Source organism: Oryctolagus cuniculus, chromosome 12, assembly GCF_964237555.1.
Source record: "Oryctolagus cuniculus chromosome 12, mOryCun1.1, whole genome shotgun sequence".
Taxonomy (NCBI): domain Eukaryota; kingdom Metazoa; phylum Chordata; class Mammalia; order Lagomorpha; family Leporidae; genus Oryctolagus; species Oryctolagus cuniculus.
This window is the reverse complement of record NC_091443.1, coordinates 77,107,564-77,132,104: the sequence shown is the minus strand read 5'-3', so window position 1 is coordinate 77,132,104 and position 24,541 is coordinate 77,107,564. Positions and strand designations below refer to the sequence as shown.

At 38.7% G+C, this 24,541-nt stretch overlaps 1 protein-coding gene across 1 annotated transcript in view; it reads right to left on the bottom strand.

Moving 5' to 3' along the window:
- The window catches only part of UNC13C (unc-13 homolog C), a 656,715-nt gene that overhangs the window by 223,642 nt on the left and 408,532 nt on the right, over positions 1-24,541 (bottom strand). The window contains exon 18 of the mRNA XM_017348010.3: positions 12,891-12,976. Coding sequence (XP_017203499.2) covers positions 12,891-12,976 — 86 coding nt within the window. The remainder of the gene's footprint in view (positions 1-12,890; positions 12,977-24,541) is intronic.

The window sequence follows — 24,541 nt, the reverse complement described above, 5'->3', positions numbered from 1 at the left end:
AAATGCATTCCTTTCCTTGATTTTAGGGACTGGGGATAAATATAACATAGGTCTTTCAAAAATTAGTAGTCCCTTCTAAATTGATATGTTAATCAAGAAATGATTCCAGTTGATATGTCGACTCATGAACTGCCACTGAAAATTTCAATGAACAGAACGTTTCCTGCAGTAATGAGTACTGACGACAGCTAAGCATTTTGGTTTAGGTTGTTTTCATTTGTTCCTATTGATCTGGGGTTGGAATTTTGTGAGAATACATGTTGATACAAACTAATGAGATGATAGAGAAAAGAAGGTAAGGACTTATGAACAAGCATGACTGAAGAGATTTGATTTCATAATTTGTTGAGGAAGTGTACTTTATATTTCATTGTAAACCCACTGTTTTCTCTTAAAAAACAAACAAATCCATGTATCTGTACTTATGCATACTCACCATTTCTGTGGATAAATCAAAAATTCTGCTTTTCAGAACCTTCAATTATTAAAATTTACTTAAACTGCTACAACCACCACACATGGTATATAATTGTGAGAACTACATATGGAGAAAAACTTTCTCCTTTGCAAAAATGATTTTTTTCAGGTTTCTGTGACCATTTTGGATTGTGACTGAAAATTAGTTTGTGAAGAGAATATATTGCTACATTTTTCTTTGTTTGCGGACTTCTATTCATGTATACATTCACCAGTTCATAAAACTTGGAATTATGTGTCCCAGACAGGTGACTAGGGTGATTCATACTAACATGATCACAGGGTGGTGAGTATTGTATTTGTGAAGCAAAACAGAAGGATAAATGTTGTAAGAGGAAATATTATGGGGGGATAATAAACAAATACTTATTTCTGTCTGGGACTTTCATGAATAATTTGACAGAAACAATATTTGAGCTGGATTTTCATGAATACATGAGGACTTTCCAGGAATATTCAGGGTGGTGGTGGTGGAGTATTATGTACAATGTTCTAAAGGAGACACTGGTACAGGAATTTCAGGGTAATTTTAAATAACAATGTAGGTAGAGTATATAGTGTGAGTACGGTGTGAGATGATGGGGCTGAAACTACATACAGTAAGGAAAGCAGGTCTGTGGGTTGAAGGTGTCTCCTCAAAGTTAACATGTTGAAAACTTAATCCCCAAATTAATGTATTAATGGAATTTGGAGGTGGGGTCTTTTGGGGTAATCAGGGTTAGATGAGGTTATAGGGGGGTCAGGATGACATTCTTCATGAGAAGAAGGGGAGACTTCAGCCAGCTCACTTGCTGTCTCACCATTGTGGGATTCCCTGTCCATGTGATCATGCTACAAGATGGCCTTGTCAGATGCTGCTGCCATACTCCTGTACTTGCCAGCATCCAGAGTCATGAGCTAACTAAACCTCTGCTGTTCATATGTTACCCAGTCTGTGCCATTCAAGCAAACTACCAGAAAATGGATTAGGACAATAGGGTACTAGTAGCAGGTTATGCTTGGAAATTTAGACTTCATTCGATGGCCCAAAGAAGCATCTATAAGAAAGAACCATGCAGCACCAATGCAAGCAAGAATGGTATCTGTTCAAGGACAACATCAAGAAGCACACACACATATACCAATAAAACCCACAACATTATTGAAGAACCATTCAGATACAGACCTTACAGTGTAGGTTTGCTGATTGGTTACTGGGAGAAAAAGAAATCAACTCTGACTTTCCAACTTTTAGTTTAGGCAGCTGAGTTGATTCTGATGGGTTTTATAGCATTAGACTATAGAAGTGACCTAACATAGTGTGTAACTGCCTCTGGGATTCCAGTAGGAAAGGTTGACTTTTAGCAGTTAGTTTTTACAATGAGAATGATTCAATTATCAGTCATATGAAATATGGGGTAGAATTTTTTCAGTAGTCAGACATTACACTTTAGAAGTTAATATCTTCACGACTGAGTATGGTGTTATTTGAATCACTCATAGCTGTGTCTGGACAAAGGTCCTATCAAAAGTTGTCCAAAAGAGGAGAGAGAGGCACTTGCCATCTATGCACCACTCACAACTCTGACACGTTTGCACACATGCATACCTCTGAGGTTGGGTTGTAGCAGCTGAAAAATCAAACAGGGTGAGAAAAGTGCTGTAAGGAAAGAGGCTGAGAGTTTTAACAAAAGTTTCCAACTACCGTCTCTGACGTATGCAGAGGTGCAGCATTAATCTCCATCATCCTGTTAAAGTTGAAGAAGAATAAAAGAAGGAAGTAGGAACATAAATAAGCTGTTTCCAGAAGGCAATAGTCATTATAGAAGTTATATAATATTTTCTATCAGAAAATGAGGACCAAGGTAATTGGCAACCAGTGACTTGGGATAGACAAGAAGATCAACAGATGAAACAGAAAGATGTGGAGTACAAAACTATCAGTCTATGAGGCAGACCATAGAGATTCCTCTATGAGACTAGCAGAAGTGAGGCTAGAGGAGTGCACCGGACAGCGGGTTACTTATCTAGGTTTAGTCAAGGTGTCAGCAAGGCCAGGAGAGATGTGATCATGCTTCTGTGACTTCATTATCTCCGTTGCCATGTGAGGGGCCTGAGCCATGTACTTGAGTGAATGGAAAAAAAAAATGATGTCGTGATCCTTTGAGAGAAGCTGCTGTGTCCCCTGAAAGCCTGTGTGAGGGGAGGGAAGCACCTCTGGAAGGTATGCAGTAGGTAAACATTCATAAGTCAAAGGAAGACAACGCATGGGAACCCTGAGGACAAAGTAACTGGCAACAGCTGTGCCTTTCAGGGTGGTGAGATACTGAACAATTTGCAAGCTCATCTGAGGATCTTCACCAACTGGTGAATTCCAACAAGACACCTGAGCGATAAACAAGAAAGATTTGTGAGTAAAAGATAAAATGGTCAGAACCAAGATCTTGTTCTAACTGCACAGCTACTTGCTGTATACCAACCAGCTGTCCAAGGACGACCCCAGAATTTGTTAGAAATGAAGACAATCATCCTTTCCCAAGGGCAAGTCCACTTAACCAGCAACTGCATGTTAATGAGGTTCCCAAGTGATCCCATGCACACTAAAATTTGAGGAGCATTTATTTAGAAGACTTTACTAATGAGAGGTGAGAGAAGACCATGTTTTGCATTTTACAGTTAATTCAATCTCTGCCTAAATTAATTAGGTGGATCAGACATTTTTAACTACCTTATTTTTAGGGATTCTTGTTTTTTAATTCAAAAATTTATCTGAGATTTTGGCAAATGCCTTATACAGCCCTTCATTACCATACTCACCCCAAATGTGGATGCAATTTAAGGACACTACTTGAAGCTCAACCACAAATCCCAGTTTAAGAGACAGTGGTTATTTTAAAGAATCCAAAGTACTCTTTTTGCAGAATTATTAACTAGAAACCACCTGAATCTTTGTGGACCCAACCTACCATCTGGCCACTGTCTTGGGACATATCAGGATTTTCTCTTAATAAAGACTTTGAAGACTGAAACATATGCTGCACAGTCAGTGCCCTGAGTATAAAGTCGCCTGATTTAAAAACTGCCAGGCAACCAAGTTCAGGTTACCAAGACGACAAATAGGTCTCCAAAAAGTTCATGGAAAATGCAGATTATGAAAAAACATATAGATTTCAAAATTTTTGCACCAGAATAAATTTTCATTCCACTTTACAAGAAATTTTTGAAGTAATCACAGATCATTAAAACTATAGTAGTATAACATTCTTAGTTATTGGTTTCACAAAGTTATAAAACAAAGTTTTACAAAACTATATTTGGAGCAATACTGATAAATACAGACATTTATTCCTTCCTTCCTTCCTTTCTTCTTTTCCTTCTTTCTTTTTTCCTCTCTCTCTCTCTCCTTCTTGTTTTTTTTTTTTTTTTTAATTTTAGCTCCCCCATATAAAGGGGAACATTCAGTATTTGCCCTTCTGGGTCAGAATTATTTCTCTCAACATGATGTCCTCTAGTTTCATCAATTTTGCTGCAAATGGTAGAGTACTGATCTTTTTAAAACCTGAGTAACATCCCCTTGGGTATATATACCACATTTTCATTATCCATTTATGTGTGAAATGGTCTTTTTGCATTCAATTATTATATATAGCCATTGTCTATTTTCCCATTAATCTAAGGTGTTTTTGCTTTTTACTAGTTAAAATGATTATTTGAAATATTAAGAATTTTTATTGTAATATAATTTTAAAATGTTACCTCAAAAAGTTAAAAAAATCACAAATCACGTTGAATCTGTTAAAAACCAATTAAAATTAAAAAAAAAAAAAACTTTTTCCAAATGGCCAACAGACACATGAAAAAATGTTCAGGATCACTAGCAATCAGGGAAATGCAACTCAAAACCACAATGAGGTTTTACCTCAACCCGGTTAGAATGGCTCACATTCAGAAATCTACCAACAATAGATGCTGGCAAGGATGTGGGGAAAAAGGGACACTAACCCACTGTTGGTGGGAATGCAAACTGGTTAAGCCACTATGGAAGTCAGTCTGGAGATTCCTCAAAACCTGAAGATAACCCTACCGTTCGACCCAGCCATACCACTCCTTGGAATTTACCCAAAGGAAATTAAATTGGCAAACAGAAAACGGTCTGCACCTTAATGTTTATTGCAGCTCAATTCACAATAGCTAAGACCTGGAACCAACCCAAATGCCCATCAACAGTAGACTGGATAAAGAAATTATGGGACATATACTCTATAGAATACTATACAGCAGTCAAAAACAATGAAACCTGGTCATTTGCAACAAAATGGAGGAATCTGGAAAACATCATGCTGAGTGAATTAAGCAAGTCCCAAAGGGACAAATATCATATGTTCTCCCTGATCGGCGACAACTAACTGAGCACCAAAAAGGAAACCTGTTGAAGTGAAATGGACACTATGAAAAATGGTGGCTTGATCACCCCTTGCCCTGACTGTTGATGAAAAACTTAATACTTTATCCCTTTTAGTATTTTTTTTTTGTTCTACTTAATACTATTGGTTGAACTCTGTAATTAACACACAATTATTCTTAGGTGTTTAAATTTAACTGAAAAGTGATCTCTGTTAAATATAAGAGTGGGAATACGAGAGGGAGGAGATGTATAATTTGGGATATGCTCAAGCTGACTTGCCTCAAATGGTAGAGTTAGAAATGTGCCAGGGGATTCCAATTCAATCCCATCAAGGTGGCATGTACCAATGCCATCTCACTAGTCAAAGTGATCAATTTCTGTTCACAATTGATCATAATGATAGGTCTAAGAGTCAAAGGGATCATATAAATAAGACTAGTGTCTGCAAATACTAACTGATAGAATTAAAAAGGGAGAGAACGATCCAACATGGGAAGCCGGATACACAGCAGACTTCATAGAATGGCAGAGGTCCTAAACAGCACTCTGGGCTCAGAATCAACTCTTAAGGATTCGGATCTGGCTGAAAACCCCATGAGAGTATTTTAGGCATGGAAAGCCAAGACACTCTGGCAAAAAAAAAAAAAAAAAAAAAAAAAAAAAAAAAAAAAAAAAAACCCACCACTAAATGAAAGATCTCTGTTGAGTGTGATCCCAGTGGAAACAATGGGCCATCAAAGAAGGAGGTACCTTTCTCTGAAGGGAGGAGAGAACTTCCACTTTCACTATGACCTTGTCTAAATAAGATCAGAGTCTGCGAACTCAAAAGGCTTCCATAGCCTTGGCAACTCATAACAAGCACCTAGGAGATTACTGACGCCATAAACAAGAGTGTCAACTTGTTAAGTCAACAACAAGAGTCACTGTGCACTTACTCCTCATGTAGGATCTCTGTCCTTAATGTGTTGTCCAATGCTAATTAATGCTATAACTAGGACTCAAACAGTATTTTACACTTTATGTTCTGTGTGGGTGCAAACTGTTGAAATCTTTACTTAATATATACTAAACTGATCTTCTGTATATAAAGATAATTGAAAATGAATCTTGATGTCAATGGAATGGGAGAGGGAGCAGGAGATAGGAGAGTTGCAGGTGGGAGGGAAGTTATGGGGGGGGGGGGGAGCCACTGTAATCCATAAGCTGTACTTTGGAAATTTATATTTATTAAATAAAAGTTAAAAAAACCATAACACATAGTATAAAACTGGGCACAGAGGAGGTGCTCAATAAATATTTATTGAATAAATGAACAAATGAGTGAAATTGTACACATTTCTCTGTCTTAATTAAATACTTCCTATTTAAAATACGTCCTTAGGATATTTTACTATTTATCAAGTAGGATTTCATAAGAAAAAACTTTTTAAAAATAAATTTTGGACATGTTTTTTTAAAATGTCTTAAGTCCACAGGAATTATCAGTTAAGTATTTCAATTGCTTATAAGCATCTAGACATCTCTGAGATTTTGTTGATTAAACTGCAATACTCTGGTCCAGTTCTATAATACAATGAGCTAAGACTCTGCCTGCAGTGCAGGCATCCCATATGGGCGCTGGTTCTAGTCCCAGCTGCTCCTCTTCTGATCCAGCTCTCTGCTATAGCTTGGGAAAGCAGTAGAAGATGGCCCAAGCCCTTGGGGTCCTTGCACCTGTGTGGGAGACCCTGAAGAAGCTCCTGGTACCTTGCTCCATGTTGGCCCAGCTCTGGCCATTGCAGCCATTTTGGGAGTGAACCAGCTATGGAAGACTTTGTCTGACTGTAATTCTACCTCCCAAATAAATAAACAAAATGTTTAAAAATATATATATTGTAACACTCATAATGTCTGTTTTCTGTTGAGTATTTACTGTAGGTTAGGAGACAATTCCTTTGGTTCCCATGTCTGTCTGTCTTTATCCTTAAAACAACTGTGTAAGATAGACATTTTTGTCTGTGGTTTGCAAATGTGGAAAGTGAAGTTTACTGACTTGAATAAATTTTTCAAAATCACAGCTAACATGTACATGAAATCTTCATCTAAATTATTACCACACCCTGTATTTGTACCTGCCATGGTAAAGACTGCAAAATCTTTCAAAATAAATTCTTTAGAAATTCTGAAATACAAATTTACTTAGAGTTTTCTAATTACCAATATAAAAAGAAACATTTTATCTGAGTCCTTTTTTATTCCTACACTTTTCATCCTTACAGCAAATAACCTTTTAATACATAAGATAATCGATCATGATTCCATTCAGCAGATTTTCTCTTTCATAGTGATCTAATCCATTACTGTTTATCAAACATGTAGTGAGACTCACGCCAAGCCTGAAAGCCAAATAAGTTGGCTCATATAGGTTGAGTAAATTCTGTAATTAGACTATTCCTTATGTAGCAGTGAGGAGTTCATGAACTACAGCAAAAAGTCAAGTCCATACATTCCAACTCACTCTCCTGTATGGAACTGAATTCTTTAGAGGTAGCCCACGAGTCAAATTCAGAGGCTTTAATCACAAGACAAATTATGTAGCCCAAATTATATAATAACAACATGGAGTCTTTCTAGGTCAACAGCTAGAAGCACTACTCCACAGTCAATTAATTTTAACAATCTTCTGCATGGCAAATGGGAAGAATAGGAACATTACTGTCAGTGTGTAAAAACTTGCCAGAGGAACATTTTTAAGCATAGCCTTCAACTCTGGGAGATAGTCTTTGTCCTAATTTTCTTCTAATAATCATTCATGTTATTCACACCACATTAAAAAAAAAAAAGGTGTTTCTTTAACTCATCCAATAGACTAAAATGATGAAAGGGGAGAGGAATGAGACAGGGAACAGACTGGCACACATTTATAAACTTTCTCCTAGAAGTTAAAACTCTGATCCCTACAGGAGACCATAATAAGACTGACAAGTCTTTCTCCCATTGCATAATAGTAACAATCTTCTCATTAACATAGTTCTTTATAGAGTTTGCAAAGTACACTAAAGTTTCATTTAATTCTTGTACCAACTGTGGAACTAATAGCACCATTTAAACAATAAAAAACTAAACTTTGGAAGGTTATGCATTAATTGCACTATATAACTAGTTAAGCAATGACATTTTCTAAAGTCTGTTTCCTGGACTCTCAGATCTTCTATTGCCTCCTGTTTGCAATACCACAAATGTTTAGTTTGAAGATGGTAAGTATTGTGGATTTGCCTTAGAATTTTTTTACATGGTTGTTCCATTTGTACTTTGACTCAGGGAAACAATGAATATTGAGCTCTAGTGAGGTTCAATGAGCACAAGGATGCCAAATACAATCGATGCATAAAAAAGCCTTCTCATATAATGGAGGAAGACACAGAAACCATCAGCAAAGAGCTAGATCAGAAATGGAGCAGGCTGGACTTGAACTGGCACCCATGTGCGCCACAGATGGAGGCCATATCATTTGTTTTCCCAGATCCAAGGCAACTAATAGAGTATCTGAAATGTAATGTACTGGAGTGAAACAGATATTTTGAGATTTGATGATTATTTATAGCCCCTGTCTCTTCCACTGAGGAACAGTTTTTTTCTTTTCTTCATACGCTTTATTGAACTCTTTAACTTAGAGTAGGGTTAACTATATGATCATTAAGTAAACTGAACATAGATCTTTGTAAAAATTAAGAGTTGGAATGTGAGAGGGAGGAGGAAGTGTGGGTGGGAGGGAGGGTGGAGGGGAAGTGTCACTATGTTCCTAAATCTGTATATGTGAGATACATGAAACTTGTATAACTTAAATAAAGTTTTAAAAAATCCATGCAGGTAACATAAATATGTAAGATTAATAATGAAGTCATTGAGTCATACAATAAAAATTCAATCATTTAAAAAAATAAAATGAGAACAACAATAACAAAAAACGACACATAGACCTTTAACTACAACCCAAGTGACTCGTTAACTTTAGTAAGTATGTATTCCTGAAAATGTGTCTAGCTTTACAAATGTAACAACTGTGCAAATCTCAGATTTTGGGGTTATTTTTGTACTAAGTACAAAATGATTAACCTACAAGCAAAAATATCTGGTCAAAGTCATAGATATTTTACTTGCAACAGGGCTAATGTCATTGTTTCAATTATGTTAAAATGTGGATATTTATAATTCTTAGAAATGCTATACTTTCCCATCTAAAATCATTTGTTGTATAAGAAAGGATAGCATAAAGTGAAAGATTCAAGTAGCTGCACAAGTAAAGAGAGAAGCTCTGCTCAGCCAGATGTGCGGCAGTAGGCAGTGCCACCTTAGAACGGCTCCAAACAATCACCTGGAGGATGGGTGGGGTCTGCCCTTCCCTTTCCCAGTCCTTTGATCCAACAGGAACCTTTCATTTGACAGGTGAGGACAATAAAACACAAAGGTTGGGGCTGGCGCTGTGGTGTAGTGGGTAAGGCCGCCACCTGCAGTGCAGCATCCCATATGAGTGCCGGTTTGAGTCCCGGCTGCTCCGCTTCTGATCCAGCTCTCTGATGTGGCCTGGGAAAGCAGTGGAAGATGGCCCAAGCCCTTGGGCCCCTGCACCCATGTGGGTGACCTGAAAGAAGCTCCTGGCTCCTGGTTTTCAGATCAGCGTAGCTCTGGCAATTGTGGCCAACTGGGGAGTGAACCAGAGGATGGAAGACCTCTCTCTCTCTTTCTCCTCTTTCTCTCTCCTCTCTCCTCTCTCTCTCTCTCTCTCTCTCTGCCTCTGCCTCTTTGTAACTCTTTCAAATAAATAATTGTTTAAAAAACAAAACAAAACAAAAACCTCACAAAGGTATTGGCCTCTTAGAATGTTCCCAAGACCACACTCAAAAGAAGTTCACAAATGGAAGTCTATTCCATTGCCCTTCCCACTGCTGCACTCCATTGGGATTACCTGGTGAAGACCTTAGCTATTCAACTGACACCATTCTTGGTGACTAGATAATGCTAGTAGAAGTAATAGACAAAAATGTGCACTGTGTTGAGGAAGATACATAATAATAAAATAGACAAAACAAACAGCAGATAATTAGTTGCTTTGAAAAGGATTAAAGTTATTTCCAGGACATCTCTCTCTCTCTCTCTCTCTCTCTCTCTCTCTCTCTCTCTCTCTCTCTCTCTCTCTCTATATATATATATATATATATATATGTGTGTGTGTGTGTGTGTGTGTGTGTGTATTACTGTGGTCAGGGAATTACCCTTTAGGAAGTGTCATCAGTTGAGCCCTGCATGGCTGCTTGTGAAATTGGTGGAAAGAGAGAAAATGAATTTACAGACAAACTGGCAGAAAAGCCCTAGTGTGACATGAAATGTGATTGTGGTGAGGACATGGAAGGAATCAATGACAAGCTCTGCATGCTTACATCAAGCTACTGGCTGAGTGGTGGTTCCAGTAACTCCAGCAGGAGCATGGAGAAACAGGTATTGATAGAACAGATCAAGATTTCTATACTGATACGCCAGCATTGAGAGGCAATGGGTTAAACCATCACCTGCAATGCTGGCATCTCATATGAGTACCAGTTCCAGGCCTGGCTGCTCTGCTTTTGATCCAGCTCCCTTCTAATGTGCCTGGGAAAGCAGCAGAGGATGGCCCAAGTTCTTGGGCTGCTGCTCCCGTGTGGGAGACCTGGATGAACCTCCTGGCTCCTGGCTTTAGCTTGGCCCAGCCCTGGCCATTGTATAGCCATTTGGGGAGTAAACAGCAGATGGACAACCTCTCTCTCTCTGTTTTCCCCCTCCCCTGTAATTCTGTGTTTTAAATAAATAAAATACATCTTTAAAGGAAAAACAATTGTATATTGACTCTATAAAGTTTGTGATAACTAACAGAGTGGGCGAGTACAGCATAGATGGTCATAGGGATTGAGTGCTATCTAGGGGCTGACATTGTGCCACAGCAGGTAAAGCCACTGGCTGCAATGCTCCCATGTGTGTGTCTGTCTCTCTCTTTGTAATTCTGCCCTTCAAATAAATAAAATAAATCTGGAAACAATGTTATCTGGAGAAATTTAATTGCCTAGTGGTGGCTCTGGTCTGATTTCAGAGAACTTTGTGATCCCACAGACACAGTTAAAGCAGGGTCCTGTAAAAGGATGTGGCTGGGAGCAGGCTGAGATGAAGACAGGGGTGCAAACGCTGGGCTATTAATATAGTGGAGAAGGAATACCTCATTGTGGAATGAGGAGTTTGGACCTCTGTGCAGTTCACATCAGGATCTCAGAATTCCATCAGGATCTCCCATGTGAATGGCAGGGGCTCAGGCAAGTGAACCATCATCCACTTTCTCCCAGGATGCATTAACTGGGAGGTGGATTAGTCCCAGAGCGGCTGGGACTTCAACCAGGCACTCTGCTATACATGAGGGCACAGCAAGGTACTCTAGCCTGTCGTGCCACACATCCTGAATTGCTGTATTTTTTTTTTTGACAGGCAGAGTGGACAGTGAGAGAGAGAGACAGAGAGAAAGGGCTTCCTTTGCCGTTGGTTCACCCTCCAATGGCCACCGCGGCTGGCGCACCATGCTGATCCGATGGCAGGAGCCAGGTGCTTCTCCTGGTCTCCCATGGGGTGCAGGGCCCAAGCACTTGGGCCATCCTCCACTGCACTCCCTGGCCACAGCAGAGAGCTGGCCTGGAAGAGGGGCAACCGGGACAGAATCCAGCGCCCCGACCAGCCTCTATATTTGTGGGTGGGAAACTCTGGTTTTATGAGAAGACACTGGCACTCTAACTCTTGTGTACTTTCTTTTCTTGAACTAGGAAACTTCTAAACTCTTCTTGCTTCTGTTTCCCCTTCATCAAGTTAACGTTCCTCAAGGCAGGTCCTACACTAAGCCCACCTTGCCCCTTGCCTTCGGTCTGATTTACTTCCTTTTCCTACAGACACAGGACAGCGTCAGCCCTGACCACTCCATATTACAATTGCCTGTGTACTTGTGGCTGTATAATCTTTTAGAAGGCAGGGACCATGGGTGTCTTATTCATTATTATGGGGTCACACTGAGCACACCTAAAATCATTTGATATCTATGTGTTCAATATATATTTGTGGAATAAGTTCAAAGAATTTTTTTTCTTCTAGGATAAGGACCTGATTTATAGTTCAATTTGTAATTCTAAACACAGTGTAGTGCTAAGAGAGTATTTAGGGAATTATTTAACGTTGAAATATATTCTCTGCTTTGCACTATATGATCTGGATTTACTGAGAGTGGGGTTTCCAGTGAAGAGCCTTGCTGCTGGCCCCATGTAAGCTTTGGTTAAATTTTAACTATGTCTACCCATGGATACTACTTCCATGTCATGAAGGCAAACATCTAGAGTAATACACTCACTAACCACCTCAGTTAAGTGTGTTTTTGTAAATTAACTGCCATAAACTCTCCTGAATTAGAGCATAATCCTGCAAATGAAATATGCAGCAGGATTCTGCAACTTAGATCAACACATTAAAAGTCTTTGTATATGTGTATATGTGTATCTTTCATAGTGATCAAATCAATATAATACCCTTCATTTAAAATATTTGCCAAGAGAAATATTTCATATTTAAATATCTGCCTAGACATAATGAAATGTCTTGAAAGTAGGACCCAAACCTAAATATGAAACTCATTTATATTACATATACACACAGCCTGAAGGCAATTTTATGAAAAATTTCAAATAATTTATACACAAAGCAAAATCTCATGGTGTAGAATTTTCCACTTCTAATATCAAATCAGTATTCCAAAAAATTCAGATTTTAGAGATTTTATATTTCAGATTTCCAGATGAGGTGTACCCAGCTCACAGGTCTTTGGTTCTTTCATATACTTTGGGACATTATCCCCATACCACTTGGAAATGCGATTTAGAATTAACTAGATTATAGTAGTAAACATTTTAATATGTATGTTTCTTATAGTAGAACGAAAAACACAAAATCGTCTAAAACACACATTCTATTAAGTACAGATGTTTGTAATTACCTTCTAATGCATACTTCATATCCAGAGCAAAAAGGGTCCACATAATCTCAGCACTAACTTTTCCCATGTTCAGCTCTTGAGGAAACCTAAAAATGAACATATTTTGTTAGTGTATCAGAAAAAGAGAATGTGTCTAAAAAACAAAACACCACATTTTACATATATAACTCAGTACTTGTTACCTGGTTCATATACACTTTTATTTGTGATAATTATCAAGAAGAAATTTCATAGATGGATAAAACATTGCACACTGGAGTGCAGTGATGAGCAATTATCGGTTGGTGGGAAAATGGACTACTCTGTCCGAGCCAGGACTTCAGTGAGATGTGGAATGATGAGTGTTGTGTCTGAAGAGCACCTGCAGTTTTATCAAACACTCCGTCTTCTTACGTCTCAATTTGGAGTGTAAGTCAAATGAACGTGAGAAGCAGATGCCATAAAACAGCAAACATTTCTATTTCGCGTGTATCCCTGGGCCACTTTCCTGAAGCAAACTTTGGAGCTTCTATTCTCTATGCACTTAAAGTGAATTATTTCAAGGAAGACTCTTCACTCCCTCTGGCAAAATAGCCCATCGTGGAACCATTGGTCAGTACTTCAGAACTCCCAAGCAGGTCTGTGTTTTAGAGTCAATAGCCTTAGGCGGACAACAAGAGTCCTGTTGCTACTTAGAATGTATTCTGTTTGCATGCATTTTCAATTTCATAACGAGGATTCTAGCAATATAAGCTCAGTGAATAAGTTTGAAAAACCTTTCCATTACACTGCAAATACTTTACGCCAGAATGTAAAAGTAAAAGAATGTTCTGTTCTAATATACACATTGATATACAGGCTCACATTTTACATATACACGCACATTCACATGTGAGCAAAAATAGATCTGCCATTTGTATATATTTTTCATCCAAATCTGAAGAGTAATAGAATCTTCTATAGAATAGAAAGTGTTAGCTAATAAACTATGACCTGCATATGTCATCGAATAAGAGCAGACCAGTGACATACATAGAACTATTTTAGCTCAGCTTTCCACCAAAAGCAGGATGTGTTTCCTCAATGGCCCTTACTGACTGTGATCTATCAGCCCCTCATACAATGTCAATCAATATTTTAAAACTTAAATGCAGATGCTTTTCTCTTTCTCAGATATTTAAATTCAAAACTCTATTGTGATCAGAAAAAATTAATGTAACTCAGATACATACAAATTAATTTTCAACACTAAATTTTATTTTATTGATATAAAGATAACTTATTTATTTCAAAAGATTTCATTTGTAGATAAATACTATCATATAATTTATAGCATGTTACTTTTTATGTAATAAATTTGCACCAGCTGGTTCACTTCCCAAATGGAAGCAATGGCTGGTGCTGGCCCAGGCTGAAGGCAGGAGCCTGGAGCTTAATCTGGGTCTCCCACATGGGTAGCAGGGCCATCTTCCACTGCTTTCCTAGGTGTATTAGCAGGGAGCTGGATCTGAAGCGGAGCACCAAGGACTGAAATCAGCATCACAGTCAGCTGCTTAACCTGCCACACCAGAACATCTGCCCCAAAAAACAAATCTTAAAACAAACAGACAAAAACCCTGTGGTTTGCATGATGTGGGGTAAGAAGAGGGATTGCCTGTAAAGTCTCATGAACAATTATGCGTGGGGATAAAAATATTCCACAATTTAAAATTAGTGGTTGTTACATGACCACGTGTTTGTCTTCCAGTTCATCAATTTCTACAGTTCATTACTCCCATCTTCTAAACTCTTCCAGTTTAACAGGTGGTTCCTTTCCTTCTTTTGTAAGAAAGATGCTTTTGTCACAGGTTTTTGGTCTTTCTTCCTAGTATTAGTATATATGTACACATTTCTTTTAGGAATTGCTTAGCTACATTAAAAATGGATATATCATGTTTACTTCATTAATACAAAGTAGTACAGAATTTTATTCTTCATTTCTTAACTTGCAACGATTCTGTAATTTCCTAAGCATCTTTTAGTTGTTGTTTTCAGCCCTAACCAGAATTAATATGGAAGAACGTATCCTGAATGATTCTAGTCTTCTGAAGTTTGTTGAGCTTGCTTTATAGTCCAGTACGGAGTTAATTTTGGTAAATATTCTACCCTTTATTTCCCATCGCTTATTTCCCTGAGTTTGTTCTGGATGCTTTCTGTTGGACTATGTTCATACTATCTCTTCAAATATATCTAGCCTACTATTAAATCCATATACTGTTATGAATTTCATTTGTTGTAGCTTTTCAGTTCTAGAATTTCCATTTTCTTTAGTCATTTCCAGTTCACTGCTGAGCTTCTCAACTGCTATCTAATAAAAATTTCAAAACAAAAATGTATATGAATGGCAGGTAGCCAGTGAGAGGCAGAGGCATAGAGAGAAGTGGCACCCATCTTTTGCTTCAGTGCCCAGGAGCTACAGAGTCTGTGGCTGGGCCAAGGCCATAGTGAGGATCCAGTAACTCAATCCAAGTCTTCCTTGTAGTTGACAGGAATCCAATCACCTGGGCTGTCACTGCTGCCTTCAAGTGTCAGGAGGTGGCTGCAGTCAGGAACCAGAGGCAGGTATTGAGCCCAGACTCTCCAACATGGGACAACGGTGTCTTAACTTTGAGGCCAAATGCCCAATCTAATCGTAGTTTATAAAATACAGTAACCATGATTACTGTGACATCTAGTATCTTACCCAAATTAACCTTTTATGATGCCTAGTTATTTCTGAGTGGATATCTTTATCTGTGTTTATATATGTATTATCTCTGGATGATCTTAGGAACGACTCAGTGAATGATTATTTTCTTCTGGTGGTAGTGACTTAGGGTTGTAGAAAGGGTCTTAACCCAGTTAGAGATGAGGTGCATTCAAAGCAGGCCAACATGTTAGCCATTACTCCTTTCATGCAGGCCTCTGCAGCTCCACTGTGCACCTGGGGTGTTTACTGTGAATTCCAGCTCCTCTCTTCCTGTCCTCAGCTTCTCAGATTTTCAGCCCCTGCTTTCTATGCAGCTTCTCAGACTCTGAGCTTTCACATAGACAATGTCTTAAGGGGAGGAGACTGGCACACCTCTGCTATGTTTTTCTAGTAGATGCGTATATATTCCATAAAGATGGAAATGCATGAGGATTAAAAATATCAGCACCACGTTAATAGTTGTGTTTGGGTGAGGAGTAAAGCGACCTGGGTTCACGAAGGTTTACGCATGCACAAGGCTTCAATCAAATCCGCAGTGTTTTATTTTGGAAAAAATACAAAATGATATACATTTACAAGTAATAAAAATGATAAGTAATAAAGTACAAATGGCTGATAATGCCACTGACTCAACATTTCTTTAATAAGCAGCAATTAAGTGAGGGCCCAGCAGGTGCCACACACTGTGCTAATAGTAGAGTACATATATACTGCTAAATAAAACAGACATGCTCTCTGTCCCTCTGAAGTTTTCAATCCAATAGGACTGGCAACAACACACACACACACACACACTTATATTATGATAAGCCTAGGAAGAAAACTGTAGGGCGAAAAGGCAGAGATGGTTGTGGGAAATGGTAGCTTTGTTATGTAAAGTTTTCGAAAAACAACAACTCTGTCTATCTGTGGCTGAGACAACAGTTTATTTTCAATGGAAGGTGAATCCTATGGTCTCTAAACAAACAGGAAGCAGCAGCATGAGAATCTTGGCAACAAGGGATTCGGAATTTTTTGCTGTTAGGCATCAGCTGTGATAGAAAACTGTGATAGAAAACCACACGTGATGGTTGAAGGGCATCAGCCAATGACCAGCACAGGCAGGAATGTGGAGAACAGAACGCCATAGCTGGAGAGATACTAAAGGTAGAGACCGAAGAGCAAGAACAAAAAAAAGGCACAGGTGAAGGGGCTGTCTTGTTTGAAATTCTTTTTTAGATCTTAGGGTAGAAGCAGCTTCAATAAATGTGGCTTAAGGGAAGTAAGCCAGACACAGAAAGACAAATACTGTGTGTTCACCCTGATATGTGGAAGCTTAAGAAAAAAACTCAATCTGAACACACAATAGTGATTACTTGGGTCTGGGAGGGATAAGGGGGATAAGAGGGAGTTTGGATAATGGGGATCAAGTCAGAGTTAGATCAAAGGATTAAGCTCTGGATGTTACGCACTGTAGTGGGGTAACTGTAGTTCAAAATGACCTACTATGTATTTTATAAGTGAAGGGAGGAGGGAAGTCCCAGGGCTAAAATCCCAAAGTAATGTGGAGGAAGGGAAAATGTTGATGGCTCTGATTTGATCAGTAAGTGTTGTATACCTGCACCAACATGTCGCATTGCAGTCCAAAAACAAACACAATTATTGTTAACAAAAAAATTCCAAAAGTAAAATAAATGTGATTGACAGTGAAAAGGGACATATCATTAGTGTGAAAATTACTGAACATAATAAAACTAAGAGTATGAGATGTAGAAAAATTTACAGATACAGTCATTCATAGAAGGTAGTTGATAAAAATAAGATCCTGTGTACTTTTAAAGGAGAATAAAAATAAATTGGTAGATGAGATAGGCTACATATCCCAGCTAATGGTTGTAATTGCCAGCAGAAAAGACTCTCAAAGTCATTTCTAAAATATTTTTTCTTTAATCTAAAATCTTCTATCAGATAACTTCAAAACACAGCATCTAAAATAGGATGTTAGTCACACGGTTTTCTGTTATATAAGCACTGTCAGGCTTGATTTTCTTCCTTGCAAAGCTGTGGTTTAAGTGTCTCATTACTACTGTTAAATCCTAAACACTGCACAACCTAAACCCAAATCAAATCATTTAAAGTAAAACCAACACACTGGAAAAATATACACAACTTTCATAAAGGGCAAAAGGGGTAATATTATTACTAGTGAAAAAAATGATACAAATCTATAGTGACAGGATGAAATGTTGGGAAGAAAATGCCTAATGAAAAAATGGACCATTAGAAAAGACAAGACAGAAAACCTAATGACCATACTAAAAGAGATGTTAGCCCTTTCCAATACACAAATAAATTGCAATTAAAGTAACAGTAGGGAAGGCCGAGTGGTTAAGCCCCAGCTCTGGACACCTCTCCCGTTTCAGAGTGCCTGGGTTCCAGTCCCAGCTCCCGAATGCCATTCCAACTTCCCACTAATACGCACTCTGGAGGCAGCAGCTGATGACTCATGGACCTAGAACCTGCCGCCCAGGAGGGAGACCTGCACTGAGCTCCTCGCCCTTGGCTTCAGCTGGACCAGCTCTGGCTGCTCTGGACATCTGGGGAGTGAGCCAGTGAATGGCACATATCTCTGTCTGTCTTTTTCTCTCACTTTGCCTTTCAAATAAATGAAATAAATACACGTGGTGGATGCTTGACACAGTGGTTAAGCCATCGTTTGGCACGCCCACAATCCATATTGGAAGGTTTCGGTTCAAGTCCCTACTCCATTCTCCACTCCAGTTTCTATCTAATATGTGTCCTCAGAGGTAGTTGGTGATGGCACAAATGTTTGGAGCCCTGCAGACCACGTGGGAGGCTTGGATTGAGCGTCTAGATCCTGGCTTTGGTCTGGTCAGCCCTGCATGTTGTAGCTATCTGGGGGTGAACAAGCAGTTGGAAGATCTCCCTCTCTGTCTCTATTTCTTTGTGTATTTCTTTATGTTACTCTGCCGTTCAAAAGGTTTTTTTTTAATAGTGAATTTTTTTTATTTGTAAGCCTAAAAACCATAAAAATTGATGATAATTCAGGTTTTTAGAAATTGATTTCCATGTAGTTATCTAATAACTCTCTCCAAACCTCCAGTTTTTATGCTATAACATAAAACTCCTGTGCTCCCCAGGAGTTCTCCCTACTGGCTGTATCATCCTTCTACTATTTGATACTATTGGATAATATGCAGTTATTAAAAAAATAGGGTCGATATGCTTGGATTGACATGAAAATATGTCAGGCAGTTTGAGGCACACAAAGCAAATTACAGATTTCTATACACAATATGAGCCCATATTTTGTAAGACACAATATAAAAATAAACATCATTAAATAAATTTCTGTGCTTATATTTGCAGAAAATATTAGTTCAAAAACACATTGAACCACAGCAAATGTATAAGGCTCCATTTGAGGAAGGTATTTTTTAATGATGTTCTTCACAAAAATGATTCATCAGAGTTTTATTTTCTACTTAATTTTCAACAGTCCAGTGAAATAGAATATGGCTCTTTTTAAACCAAAAATTGAAAAATTTCTTTCAAAATAAAATAGGGGGTTTTACTAAATATGTATGTAAATTATTTAAAAAGAGAAATATTATTCAATTATTTCTCATAAAACCCCAATTTAGCTATTATTATCTCTTTTACAAATGAGCAACAAGTGGGGCTGACACTGGCACAGCTGGTTAAGTCACCACCTGCAATGCTGGAATCCCACAAGAGCACCTGTGCATATCCTGGCTGCTTTATGTCAATTCCTGCTCCCAGCTAATGTGCCTGGGAAAATCAGCAGAAGATGGCCCAGGGACTTGGTTCCCTATTGTCCACACAGGTGACATAGATGGAATTCCAGGCTTCTAGTTTTGGCCTGGTGCAGCCCTAGTCATGTGGCCATTTGTGGAGTGAATAAGCAACTCAAAAAATTTTTCTCTCCCTATTTCTCTTCCTCTCTCTAACTCTGGCTTTCAAATAAATAAATAAATAAATAAAGCTTTTAAATTGGTCATCAGAATTTGATATCTCTCCAAACAACCAACAGTAAATAGTCAAAGTTTCTGATATGTAGAGTAGACATACAAGTAAGTTGAATAACAGTCATTTTGCATTCAGGAACATTAGCAATTAAGAAATGTACACTATAAAGGGATCACATAAATAAGACAAGTGTCTGCTAATAATAATTGATAGAAAGGAGAGAATGATCCCAACATGGGAAGCGAGATACACAGCAGACTTGTAGAATGGCAGATGTCCTAAACAGCACTCTGGCCTCAGAATCAGCCCTTAAGGCATTCGGATCTGGCTAAAAAGCCCATGAGAGTTTCTCAGGCATGGAAAGCCAAGACACTGGCAAAAAAAAAAAAAAAAAAAAAAAAATTACCTAAATGAAAGATACCTGTGAGTGAGATCCTAGTAGAAAGAACAGGCCATCAAAGAAGGAGTTACCTTTCTCTGAAGGGCAGAGAGAACTTCCAATTTGATTATGGCCTTGTCTAAATAAAGTTGGAATTTGTAAACTCAAGAGACTTCCATAGCCTTGGAAGCTCATGACAAGAGCCTCGGGTGATTACCGACATCATAAATAAGAATGTCAATTGTTGAATCAACAGCAGGAGTCACTGTGCACTTACTACCTATGTAGGATCTCTGTCCTTAATGTGTTATACTATGAGAATTAATGGTAAAAATAGTCTTCAAACAGTACTTTATACTTTGTGTGTCTGGGTGGGTGCAAACTGTTGAAATTTTTACTTAGTCTATACTAAGTTGATCTTCTGTATATAGAGATAATTAAAAATGATTCTTAATGAAGAGTAGGATGAAGAGGGAGTAGGAGATGGTATGGTTTGTGGGTGGGAGGGTGCTTATGGGTGGGAAACCGCTATAATCCAAAAGCTGTACTTTCAAAATTTATATTTATTAAATAAAAGTTTTCTAAAAAAAGAAATGTACACTAGAATATATAAAATATTAATGATATAATCAGAAACAGCGCTCATGGTTCTTGACCATATTTTTTCATTCCATTTTTATAACAATGAAAAATTCCAATCGTTGAAATCGCTAAAGGATTTTTTTGGATTAGTATATTGATTTCCCTTTAAAATATTTAGGGTTCCAATTATTGGCTTGTCATTTTATGTCTTAGCTCTTCTTCAAATTTAAATCTTAAGAACTACTTCTAAGTAGAAAACAATCTTTGGAGTCTTAGACATCATTTTGATCTGTGTTAGAAAAAGGCTTGTTCCATTACAATATGCTGGATGAAACTGGGCTGTGCTTACTATTACCTATGGAAAGAACAGATATCTCATAATAGAAAAAAGAAAAATGCAAAGTTTCTGTATTTAACAGTTACACAGGTTCTTCTGAAGTCTGTATTTTTATTTTACTTTATTACCCCTCTATGGTATTTGTAAGTACTTCTGTGAGTTTTCTCATTCTTTAGCCTGTGAATCGAGATAACAGCTAGATTCATCAACTTCATAATCAATAGAATCTCCTTTCTCTTATTCCCCTCTAGATGTTCCCTTGGGCATATCTATGGATTTTGTTCATCCCTTCCCTATTTTTAGAATCTCATCCATAATTCAATTCTTTGCTCTCACTTGCTCCAAGAATTATACTAATATGTTAGTTTATCTCTTTGCCTGAATTTCTTCCTCTTCCATACTTTTTATCAACTTCTAATTTACTGTTTTAAAACAATTTCGTATCATATATCCATTAACACATACAAATTTGAATTTATTAACATGACTCTCCTGGCTCCCCATCATCCGATACAACTTCTCCCATTTCTCTATTTTCAAAAAAAGATTTATTTACTTGAAAAGCAGAGTGGCAGAGAGAGGAAGAGAGGGAAGATTTTCCATGTGCTGGTGTACTACTCAAATGGCCACAACAGCCAGGGCTGGGCCAGTGCAAAGCAAGGAGAAACGAATCCCATCGCAGTCTCCTCTGGAGGAGACATGGGCACGGGTACTGGGACCATAATCCACTGCTTTCACTGCATTACCTGGGAGCAAAATCAGAGGCAGAACAGCCAGGACTTGGACCAGCACTCTGATGTGGGACGTTGGCATCAGCAGCCGTGACTTAACCTGCAGTGCCACAACACTAGCTCCTGACCCCTGCTTTCACTCCTTCCACCTCCATTCCCAAACACTTGAGGTGCCCTAGCCAGCCCGATCCTGGATGATTCTTGACAGGCCTCTTGTTCCATATCTTATCATCACTTTCCCTTTTCCGTTGCTCAATTCTCCTCAATGTCTGTGTATTCATAACTTCTCTCTTCCGCTTCCAAGCACAGCCCTGGTGCCCACTCCCTCTGAAACCCTCAGTAGTACTCTGAGCACAGGATTAGCAATGATTGAACAGAGATGAAGTGTGGATACAAACTAAAGGGCACAGTATCTGTAACTGGGTCATAACTCCCCTAATGTTAAGAGTTCGTGACAGTGTTGGTGCTTTTGTACTGTGCTGATTCCATCATTTTACTCTTGACACAGAATTGAACTTATCTGGCATGAGTCTGCTGACATTTCCTTTACAGTTCAGAACTGATGAAAATAATGGGACCATTTTTCTCTTTAACCAATTTTGTCTAACATCGTAAAATGCTTCTTTTAACAGGATTCAAGAAACACTTTTCCCAAAATTTGTCACCGTGGCATATTGCATGTTTTAAGCTGAAGGGATCTGAGAAATAACAGGTACAGGAAGGACTTTCAGACACTGCCCTGAGGCAAACCATAAAACGTTAAGAAGGGGCAGGTGTTCGACCTGGTGCTAACACCAATTAAGAAAACTGTATCCCACATGGGAGTGCAAAGATTCAATTCTAGGGTCTAGCCCCCATCCCGGCTTCCTGCCAATAGACACACTGGAAAGCAGCAAATGATGATTAAGTAGTTGCGTCCTGTAACCCATGTGGGAGAATTAGATTGAGTTCCTAACTGCTCGATCCAACTTTGACCCAGCACCAGCAGTTGCAGACATTTGGGGAGTAAATCAACAGCTAGGAGTATCCTCCCTCATACTTGAATAAATGTCTAAAAAACCTAGGAGGGGCCGGCGCCGTGGCTCACTTGGTTAATCCTCCGCCTGCAGCGCCAGCATCCCATATGGGCACCGGGTTCTAGTCCCGGTGGTTCCTCTTCCAGTCCAGCTCTCTGCTGTGGCTTGGGAGGGCAGTGGAGGATGGCCCAAGTGCTTGGGCCCCTGTACCCCTATGGGAGACCAGGAAGAAGCACCTGGTTCCTGGCTTTGGATCAGTGTAGCTCCGGCCGTAGCGGCCATTTGGGGTGAACCAACGGAAGGAAGACCTTTCTCTCTGTCTCTCTCTCTCTCTCTCACTGTCTAACTCTATCTGTCGAATAAATAATAAAGAAAACCTAGGAAAGGTTTTCTGACCTCTGGAGCAGATCATCAGATCCTTGTGTGAAAAATGACCCCCATACCCAGAGAAAAGTGGCACTTTCACTCTTTGAAGACATGGCAATTCCAAGAGGAATGTAAATGAACAAGTGGTGCTATTGCCCACCATTCACTACATTTATTTCTTGCTTTGGTAATGGGTCCCATCACATTTCTCCAAAATTTATACTCTTCATCAAACCTAAGGTAAACAAAGGCTCAAGTCTGACCAATTTTGGGACTCTTTATTTCTTTATGAATGTTCCATGTGTAAAATCTCTTCAATAAATTTCTGTGCTTGGCCAGCGCCATGGCACAATAGGCTAATCCTCCGCCTGTGGCACCTGCACACTGGGTTCTAGTCCTGGTCGGGGTGCCAGATTCTGTCCTAGTTGCTCCTCTTCCTGTCCAACTCTCTGCTGTGGCCGGGGAAGGCAGTGGAGGATGGCCCAAGTCCTTGGACCCTGCACCCACAGGGGAGACCAGAAGAGGCACCTGACTCCTGGCTTTGGATCAGTGCGGTGCGCCAGCCACAACACACCGGCTGCAGTAGCCACTGGGGGGTGAGCCAATGGAAAAGGAGGACCTTTCTCTCTGTCTCTCTCTCTCACTGTCCACTATGCCTGTTAAAAATAAATAAATAAATAAAAATTAAAAAGTTTCTGTGCTTTTCTCTTGTTAATCTGCCTTGTGTTACAAAAGCCCCAGCCAAGAACTCACAAGGGTATCCTTCTCTCTGCAATACCAACTAACACTAGTTATGTTTATACTTTCTATCTATTATTATCTATTCTGTCCAAATGATTTAAACTATTCTATGGACTAGAATATAATCTAGTGACAACATTTATAAAACTAACAGTTTCCAAAAAATTTTCTTTAATCCTTTCTACTTTATTAAAAGAAAGAGAAAAATCCACAGTTATGAGCTATAAACAACAGAGGAAAGAAAAGAAACATTGCTGGGAGTGAGAGGAGACGCCACTTTTCTCACAACATAGAATGTATCAAGTTCTATGTAATTATACTATTAGCTATTCTTTGTTCTCAATCTTTTAAGAGGTCACAGAATAATATTCCCATAATAGTGTTTTTTTTTTTTGCACTGTGTACGAATTTCCTTCATGGATTTGCAAATATATCATCTTAGTTTGACACCAAATTCTACAAGCTTTAGTTTTGCTGCACTTCTAGCACCAGATCATGATTTCAAAGTTAGAGATGATTTCTTCCACAGTTGACTACTTCTCCCCTTTTCTTTGGTCTAGCTAAGAAGCTTATGCCATCTCATATTTACTAGAAGATTCTTTTCCCCACAATTTAACACATTTCTGGTTATTTCCTCTGTATAACCCACTATACTATAATGTGGTATCTAAACCTCAATACAATCCAAAAGATAGAGATTTGATTTCCCCTCTGCTACTTAGCTAATTTAACCAGTGGGATAGTAGGTAATCTTTTTAAAACTAAATTTCCTTATCTGTCAAGTGGGGATGATAACAACTCC